Source organism: Sprattus sprattus (assembly GCF_963457725.1).
Source record: "Sprattus sprattus genome assembly, chromosome: 1".
NCBI lineage: Eukaryota > Metazoa > Chordata > Actinopteri > Clupeiformes > Clupeidae > Sprattus > Sprattus sprattus.
Window position 1 is genome coordinate 61175264 of NC_137920.1, and position 10000 is coordinate 61185263.

General features: G+C 45.7%; 1 protein-coding gene across 1 annotated transcript in view; it reads left to right on the plus strand.

Annotated features, from left to right (window-relative positions):
* The window catches only part of LOC308373284 (roundabout homolog 1-like), a gene marked incomplete at its 5' end in the record, with an annotated part of 175057 nt that overhangs the window by 58765 nt on the left and 106292 nt on the right, over positions 1–10000 (plus strand). Inside the window, one exon of the mRNA XM_080848720.1 lies at positions 1653–1979. Within this exon, the coding sequence (XP_080704846.1) occupies positions 1653–1979 (327 nt within the window). The remainder of the gene's footprint in view (positions 1–1652; positions 1980–10000) is intronic.

The window sequence follows — 10000 nt, forward strand, 5'->3', positions numbered from 1 at the left end:
GCTCCTGCTCACCATCCTGATAGATTTTTTTTTTTAAAGGGAAATAATTTAGACCTGATTGCAGAACACGCCGCTACATCAAAGGGGCCTTTAATAAAACATACCGCGCATGACGGGTAGTTTCATTTCTTTTTTTTTCTTTTTCTTTTTTAAGTAAAAAAGAAAAAACGCTCACCTTAGAAATGAAGAAACAGGCAAACGTGCCAGAGATATTCCATCAAGGTTGCAAGGGCGTGCCGTGGAGACCAAAGGGCATCATCACATTACCGTGGCGACCACAGGATCAAAGTGTTCGGTGGAGGCTTCTCACAAATGGAACCTGATTAAAGGGGCAAAGTCAGGTGCCTTCATGGTTCACCTGAACTAAAAAAGATTCCATTCGATTATTTCTCCAACTGCTTCTGCAAGCGGCAACAGCTTTGTAAATTATAATTTTTTTTTTTTAAAAGGAGTGGTTTGGACATGTTTCTTATGATGTTTTATATTCGAGTGCCGTGGCATTATATATATATATATATACAATGTGGATGAAGCCAGAAGGTCTTTGATGAGGGAGAATACTGATTAAATTCAGATCTGAATAAAATCGACAGTATTAACTATTTACTGGACTAAATGCTAGAAAATTGTGAAATTGTGACACGTACAGATTCTGGACCGGTGTGTAGGTTTTAGATGGCAAAGAATTGGAACATTTGTTCAGTTACCATAATGTATGTTGAGTGACTCCCGTGGGGCCATAATGTTTTGTTAAGGTGTCTGTGTCCATTAACTTAATAATAATTAAGACCTGGCAGTAATTATAGTATTAAGTGACATTGTGATTGATTAAATATGCATTCCCACCAAAGGAATCCTGCAATAAATCAAATTAATGTGGATGCTATGATCGGTTCCGGTCTTGCTTCTTGCTCATAGCACTTATGATGGAGCACACCCTACGTGACATAAATATGACAGTGAACGTTTTGTCTGTGTGTACGTGTGTGAGTGTGTGCGTGTGTGCGTGTGTGTTAGTGTGTGTGGCTGTGAGTGATAAAAACAAGGAGAATGGCAGCAGAGCCAGAGACAAAGACATGAGCAGCAAGGAAATAAGCGAAAATAAGCGACCACGTGCATCCACTGGCGAGCTTCTCGGAGAACTAACTTAATTAATCTTAGACATCACGGGCGTCCTACATGCGATACGACATGATTAATCTAGCCTGCATGGAGGATGGGTGTAATAAGGAGAACATGCTCCCTCAGCACGCTCCCTTAAGAAGGGGGAGGGGGGGAGGCAAGGAGGAGCTCATCCACAAGACAGTGTCACGCTGGAAAAGACTACTTTTGGACATTTGCAGCCAATTAGGTGCTGCTTCACAACTGTGCTGTCTGGCTGATTGTGGCATAATGGTCCGAGAAAGAAACTACGTTTCTGCAATTATGTTGCTATCCAGTGTCCGAGCTGTATACAATGGTGTTTAAAATGACTACGTAATGCAGTTTCTTATCACTATTTCCCATCGCTTGTCCCCCTCTCTCTTCTGGTACTGCATGGCCTATTGCTCATGATCAACTTTCTGAATGCCAAAGAAGACGAATGTGAAATAAATAATAACTGTCCTCTTCTCTTCTTTCTTTCCTCCTCTTCCTCCCCCTTTCCTTCTCAGGCTCGCGGCTGCGTCAGGAGGACGCTCCTCCCCGGATCGTGGAGCACCCCTCCGACCTGATCGTGTCCAAGGGGGAGCCGGCCACCCTCAACTGCAAGGCGGAGGGGCGCCCCGCTCCCACGGTGGAGTGGTACAAGGACGGCGAGCGGGTGGAGACGGACCGGGACAACCCGCGCTCCCACCGCATGCTGCTGCCCAGCGGCTCGCTCTTCTTCCTGCGCATCGTCCACGGCCGCCGCAGCAAGCCCGACGACGGGAGCTACGTGTGTGTGGCCAGGAACTACCTCGGCGAGGCCGTGAGTCACAACGCGTCGCTGGAAGTAGCCAGTAAGTGCTCAGCTCTTTCTCTGGTGGCTTTCCACTGATGTCACCACTAGTCTGTATGGAGGCCGATCCATCGGGGAGGGGGGGGGGGATTTTGGGAGGAAGGAACATGATACCAAGTGTTTAACTCAGTTGGGAGCATGGCTCTTGTTCATATCGTCAATCGGATGGACCGGGAAAACAGAAGATTCTGCGCTAGGCCCGTAATGATACCCGCCGCGACCGTGAGGCTGAACAGAACCATAATGACATGATCCCGAGTTCCCTGGTCCAAACGGGACCATAATAACATGGCCTCTGACCACAGGCCCAAAATGAGCTGGCTGCTGGTGAAGCGTGTCTGCTGGGGCACGAGCGACTCAAACCCTGCCTCACTTCAAGTGAAGGCTCTGGGCTTTTTTTTTTATATCAGGGGCATCCGAGGCCACTGAACAGCAACAGTGACCCATTTCTCAATATTCTTAGAAAGCACTTTTTTTATCCGGCAATTTTGCTGCAGTTTGGCACGGTTAAAGCCTGGCTGAGTTCTCTGAATTTGGTGCCATTCCTTCTACCAAGCGAGACCAATGAGAACATGAGATACCAAACAGGCTCTCCACATTGCTTTCTTTTGCTGTACTGTACCTTTTAAACATAAAGGTAGTGTTAGCTAAGAAATATAAAATCCATTTTGAGGCAGTTATGAATCCGGGCCAGTAATTTCACCTCTTGCCTAGTCATATGCCCCCACTCTGTGTGTGATTGCACTGGGGTGCTACGCTATATGAGGCCTCTCTCTTTGTGTTAGCGGCTCATCCTCATAACTCTTAATAGACTTCTTTAACAGTGTGCTGAGTGGGGCATTGTGCTTGCCGCTAGAATTCATTAGGGTTCTTGTTCTTGCTGCGTGTGTTTTTTTCACACTTCTTGAGCTGCGGGTTATCTGGGGTGAAGTGTTAAGCTGGCTCTGTGTGGTGTCAACGGCGCAGTGTACACAGCCTGTGCCTTTTGCTTACTGGGGGGAAAACTGAGAGCTTCCGGCCTGATTTTGGTTCGGACTCAGTAATGGATTTCTAATGGGTTTATATCCAGTTTTATCCCCCATCTAACCTCTGCAAACATCATCAGAGGCCGCCGGACTTTACTCTAATCCCCCTCTCTGAGTTTGTTTCTCTCGCCCTCTTTCTCGCTCTTTCCCTTTCTCTCCCCCTTCAACTGCTTCCTCTCTCTCTCTCCTTCTTTCTCCCTTAGACTCTTGACCTCTCTCTCCCACGGCACCACTTTCAGTCATTGTCTCATCATAAGTCCATTTGCAAAATTAGAATAACAATGGGCACTTATTATGGAGAGGCATCCCCCCCCCCTCAGTCTTTATGTATCCAGTGCTGTTTATAATACTGACAAATAAATCCCCCTGTTAGCCAGCAGTGAGGCCAGTGCATTACTGCCATAATCTTTGGCTGCAAACAGTGTGGTGACCCTAATGACCATGGCCACCTGACCGTCTGCTCCGGCTCATCCCCTCAAACTCACTGATAAGTATTAGGGTTCACTGTCACGTGGGTCAACACACACACACACACACACGCACACGCACACGCGCACACACACACACACACACACACACACACACACACACACACACACACACACACACACACACACACGCACACACGCACACACGCACACACACACACACAAACACACAAACGCAAAAATCCATGGGATTGGTAGAAAGAGAGGCACACAATGTAAACATCCCTCTACGTTCAGCCAGAGCATAAAGTAAATAGTCCAAACTGCTCTGTGATGGAGCAGACATGTTTCTGATATTCCTTAATGGTATAGTGGGTCTTCCCACTTCCATGTCCAATCACCATACATTATTTCCCTTCATTGCTGTTCAGTGAAGAAGTCACAGAGTCCCCAGTGCAGCTGAGGAAACAGTGTGTTTATGTGGACTGCACCGAGTGTCTCAGGCGTTTTTGAAAAACAACATATCCCAGCTGCCCCCTCTGTCTGTGGAAGCCAGATAAGGGCTTTGTGTCGCCAGTGCATTTCAGTTCTGTGAAGTAGGCTTCGCTGTTCTGTCCTCTGTATACACTCTCTCTCACACACACACACACACACACACACACACACACACACACACTCACTTATTACACACACACACACACTTATTACACACAATTTCACAGTGTCGATCGCTACCATTGGCTGTGAGGAATGTGTTTTCCATCATAGGCTAATTTACCGCAACCTGCACTTAATAGAAACATCAGCTAATCTAATTATGCATTGATGTGCTTCTTTGATCTTTGCCTGGCTGGTGATCAGGTGACCTGTTATGGAATCACATAACCACTTGTCAGCTCACGAACCGTTCACTTGGTCACCAACACCCTGCTCCCCCCACCTCTTTCTCCTACTCTCTCTCACTCTCTCTGTCTCTCTTTAAAATATTCTGGCTCTCCACTTCTCTTTTCGTATTTATTGCTCCCCTGTTTGAGACTCATGAATAAAGTAATAAGACCTTCTGCCCAACCGAACAGAATGTTTGTAAAACTGGATTAGGAGGAGATGCCATGCATTTCTAAGCAAGAATAGCACACTCTTCACTTTAGACAATACCTCCGCCGGTGCTGAAAAAAGTGTGTGTGTGTTGCCGGTGTTCTGGGAAGCATTTTCCATGAACAGTGTCACAAGACAATGCCTTCAAAACGTGACGACCATGCCAACTAAGCTTTTGCCACTGAGGGGATATATGCCTGGGATACTTTTTTTTTTTAAGCAATTGGCATCGATTTGGGAGAGGTATTGGCCTTTGCATTGGAAAGGAAATAGTCATAGCACTGCAAAATCATTCTACTGACCATTCTCCACTCCTTAATAACAACATTTCTCACAGACATTCGGTATTTGCACTGCTCTGTTTTCAAATGCTAGGCTGCATGGCTCTCTCATTTCTGGATAACTCCATGTCTTTGCAGAGACAGAGGGTTTGCGGGAGCCAGAGAAGGCTGTTTTGGGTGCTAACTCAAACCATATGATTCCGAGCAGATCTGGGAAAGCGCTGCCAAACAGAGAGTTGTTCCACTTAGTGCCCATTTATGTCTTCGAACCGGTTCTCCACCTATCAAAGAACCGTGCCATGCTAATGGATTGTGGCAACAGGCATGCAGTGTTCTTAATGAATCATTTATGGGATGTCATGGGCGGTCTCACTGTGATAGATAAATCCTTACCTTGAGACAGTGTTTTTCCAGTGGAACCCTCCCTGCCTAGCACCCCTATGGAGGCTCAAGTGGAAATCAGTGTTTACTCGTGAGAATATTTGCCTTTTTTACGTTTATTACAGGGGCGCCCTCGTCCTGCTCTCTCTCTTTTTCTCTCTCTCTCTCTCTCTCTCTCTCTCTCTCTCTCTCTCTCTGTGTGGTCCTCTCCTCGCCAGGAGGGAAAGAGGAGAGGGATCTCAGGAGAACAGGGCTATATTGCTAGCCGCTATCTTTTTTTTCACCCTCTCGCTGTCTCTATTTTTTCTCTCTGTCCCTTTTTTACTCTCTATTTTCTCCTTCATTCTCTCGCTTGCAGTCTTGCTCTCTCGTTCTTTCTCTCTCTCTTTTACTTTTCTCTATCTCTCCTTTTCTCTATTTCTCACACCCTCCCCCACTTCTTTCTTGCTCCCCTCACTTGTTTCACTCTTTCCTTCATTATTTTTACTGTGTGTAGTATAAGAGCTTGGCCCAGTTCTAGCTCCAGTGTGGGTGGAGGGGGCTCTGCCAGGATTCTGGGACAGGGGGGGGGGGGGGGAATGAAGTAGAGTTCAGGGGAGGAGGGGAAGGAGAGGGGGGTGGTGTCCAGCAAGGCTCGTCCAGACATAGTCTGACAGTTTGAGGCTGTTTGGGTGTCAGGCATATGCCATGCTGCTCACCTGTCAGAAACTGGGTGTCTGGGCAACAGCTGTGTGTGTGTGTGTGTTTGTGTTTTATGTATCTGTGTGAGTGAGTATGCACCAGTGTTAGTGTGTACATTTGTATAGATTTGTGTGTTGGTCTTTCTCTCTGTGTCTGTCTACCTCTCTCTCTCCCTCTCTCTCTCCCTGTATATATTGTCTAAAGTGAGGAGTGTTCTGTTCTTACTACGGTTGGGCAGAAGGTCTTATTACTTTATTCATGTATATACAGTGGGGAAAATAAGTATTTGAACCCCTGCCGACTTCGCACGTTTGGCCACTTGCAAAGAAAGGTGTGATCTAGAATTTTAATGGTAGGTGTATTTTAACAGTGAGAAACAGAATATCAACAAAAAAATCCAGAAAACTGCATTTTATAAGATTTATGACTTTATTTGCATTTGATGCAAAAAATAAGTATTTGAACCCCCAAGCAAACAGCAATAATTCTGGCTCCCAATGGCCAGTTATGTGCCCAAAAAGCACACAGATTAGTCCTCATTAGGTCTAACAAAGTATACCTGATCTCAACTGGTGACCTGTATAAAAGAAACCTGTCCAAAGAATCATACTTCACACCTTCAACCTCACCACCATGGGCAAGACCAAAGAGCTGTCCAAGGACGTCAGAAATAAGATTGTAGACCTGCACAAGGCTGGAATAGGCTACAAAACCACCGGCAAGCAGCTTGGTGAGAAGCAGATAACTATTGGTGTGATTATTCATAAATGGAAGCAACACCAAACAACTGTCACCCGCTCTAGGTCTGGGGCTCCATGCAAGATATCCCCTCGTGCGGAATCAGTGATCATTCAAAAGGTGCAGAATAACCCCAGAACTACACAGGGGGAGCTTGTGAATGATCTCAAGGCAGCTGGGACCAGAGTCATCAAGAAAACCATTGGCAACACACCACGCCGTAATTTTTTTAAGTACTGCAGCACTCGCAAGGTCCCCCTGCTCAAGGAAGCGCATGTACAGGGCCATCTGAAGTTTACCATTGCACACTTGAATGATTCTAGGGAGGATTGGGAGACAGAATGTGGTCAGATGATACCAAAATCAAGCTCTTTGGCATCAACTCGACTTGCCGTGTTCGACAGGGGGGGGGAATGCTGAATATGACCCCAAGAGTACATCATACCCACCATCAAGCATAGAGGTGGAAACATTATGCTTTGGGGCTGTTTCTCTGCCAAGGGTACAGGACGACTCCACCGCATCAAGGGGACTATGGATGGGGCCATGTAACGTGGAATATTGGGCTTGAACCTCATTCCCTCATTCCCCCCCATTGAAAACACAACCTTAAAGATTTGGAGAGGATCTGGAAAGAGGAGTGGACCAAAATCCCTCCTGAGATGTTTGTAAACCTGGTGACCAACTACAAGAAACGTCTGACGTCTGTGCTTCCCAATAAGGGTTATTCCACCAAGTACTAAGTCATTTTTGTCAGTCAGTTTTGGGGGTTCAAATACTTTTTTTTTTGCATCAAATGCAAATAAAGTCATAAATGTTATAAAATGCATTTTTCAGGATTTTTTTGTTGATATTCTGTTTCTCACTGTTAATATACACCTACCATTACAATTATAGATCACACATTTCTTTGCAAGTGGCCAAACTTGTGAAATCGCAAGGGGTTCAAATACTTATTTTCCCCACTGTATATCACCATGTGGCAAAGGCAAGTGTGTGTGTGTGTGTGTGTGTGTGTGTGTGTGTGTGTGTGTGTGTGTGGTGTGTGTGTGTGTGTGTGTGTGTGTTTGTGTGTGCGTGTGTGTGCGTGTGTTTGGATGCAGGTCAGCAGGTCACTTCTGTCTGGTGCAGAGTTTCCTAACAGGTGTATTGTGTGCTGTGGAAGGTCAGTTCTGAAGACCACTTCCACATTAGACACACTCTCCCCACTGCCTCACCATGACTAGCAGCAGCTCCCCCTGCAAGCTAAGAATACTAAAGGCAGGTGGAGCCAGGTACCTCTACAAGACCAAGGTCAAGGGGTAGAGTTCAAAGGTGGAAGGTCTTTGAAAGGTCACCATGTGGTCATTTTTACACATTTACTACCTGTCTCTGATGGAGTATTGGAAAGAGAAATGGGATCTTTGTCATTCTTTTTGTAAGACCTCATCTGTTTCTGTCTGTTAACCCAGGCTAAAGGACTCTTGTGGGTCCACTCTAGTACACTGTAGTGGGATCTTATATTATGTGTGGCTGTAATATGCTAAATATCGTACAAATCGTGTCATTTTGAGGGTTAGAGAGGCTTTATACCACCATGTGGCAAAGGCAGTTGTCCACTCCAATCAAGTCAAAATGAGTTTACGGCCATTGTATTGAATGTAAACCAATTAATAACACATGAAACTGAATCAGTTAAATTGTATTGACTGGTCTAAAGAGGGTGGCAGCTAGACTACTGGAATGTGTGAGCACTGGGAAGAGAGAGGGTTTGAAAGCTCTTTGTTTAGTGCGTCTTTTCCTATATTATTTACTGGTCTTGCTCCAGCATCATGAATCTACATTTATGATCTACATGTCATTTAAACAAATTGAATTACAATTTACGAATGTAGTTATGTTTAACTGAACAATCAATGAAGACCGGTTAATAGTGGCAGCTCTAGTAGTCTGTGATGTAGTATTGTGTTGTATTGTATGGCTGTAGCGTGGCTATGAGTTTCCCAGATGGGTTTGATGACTGGCTGCTGAGAGGGGGGGGGGGGCATGAATGCTGACACACATCGAACAGTAAGTCAGGGTCGAGCCCGAGGTCAGCTGATACACTCCGGCTGGCTCTCTGATGGCGCGATCAATCACCCCAGGGCTTGGACGGAGCCATCGCTTACCAGAGGTCAAGGCGGCAGAGGTCATGACATGTAGGGCCTGGAGAGATTCTAGAACAGAGAACTCTGTAGTGCGGAGCGTGCATGTTAGTGTGAATATGTATGAAAGAGATTTAGTGAGTGTGCGTGTTTTTGCGTATGTGTGTATAGATGCCTGTGTGAGTTTATGTGTGTGTGGGAGAGAAAGGGTTTTGTGTGTATGTGAATGTGTGTGTCTATGTCTGTGCGCTTGAGATAGCTATCTAGACATTGCTTAACTGATTCAGGTGTAATAGGATTTTATGAGGTTATGTTAAGGCTTATGTACTTTGTTAAGATCTGACTCCCTGGTTGTTTCTGCATAAACTTTTATACTTGCGTGTGGGAGGATTATTTATCATAAGAGATATCCAAGAGGGATCCAACAGAGGAAACCATTAAGCTGTAATGAACTCACTAATAAGCAGCATAAACAACAGAAAAGGGCTTCTCAGTGTGTCTGTCTTAAAAGTGCTCTTAGTTAACTAACGTCCGTGTGTCCTTTATAGAAGTCTTTGAGGTCAGCAGGTTTATGTATCTGTGCGAGAGGAACACGGAAAATCTGTTGCGTTGAGTGTGTTAATGAGCTGACTGTCATTTGAACTTTGACCCCCGGCTGGTGTTGGCCGTCCGCATCCGGAGGAGAGAGGTCGTGGTGCAAGCCCCTCTTTGTGCTCCTCTGCGTGTCTCCTTGCTGCCTTTCATGTTCCCCTACAGCTGCTGGTTTATGGGGTCCTAGGTTCCTCATAAAGTCATGCTTGTTCTTTGTATGTGTGTGTGTGTGTGTGTGTGTGTGTGTGTGTGTGTGTGTGTGTGTGTGTTTGTGTGCGTTTGGTTTGGTGTATATGTGTAAATGGGGTTCTGGCGGAAGCATGTGTCTGTGTGTATGTGTGGGTGCACATTTGTGTTTTTTGTGTGTGTCTATGGGCAAATGAGAGCGTGGTGTGTGCATGTTTGTGTGTGTGTGTGTGTGTGTGTGTGTGTGTGTGTGTGTGTGTGTGTGTGGTGTATGTATGTGTGTGTGTTTGTTTAGTGTATGCATGCAGACCTTTTTTCTCTTTTCTTTCCTCGACTCTATTTTCCTCTACCCTTTTGTGGCCGTCCCCACCCTCTCTCTCTCTCCATAATGGACTTGTGCCTTTTATCCTCCACCAATTGAAGCTGGGGAGAAAATGACGGACGTCCTTCAGAGCTCATCAAAGCAGAGAGGGAGCGCTAACTGCAGTTCCAA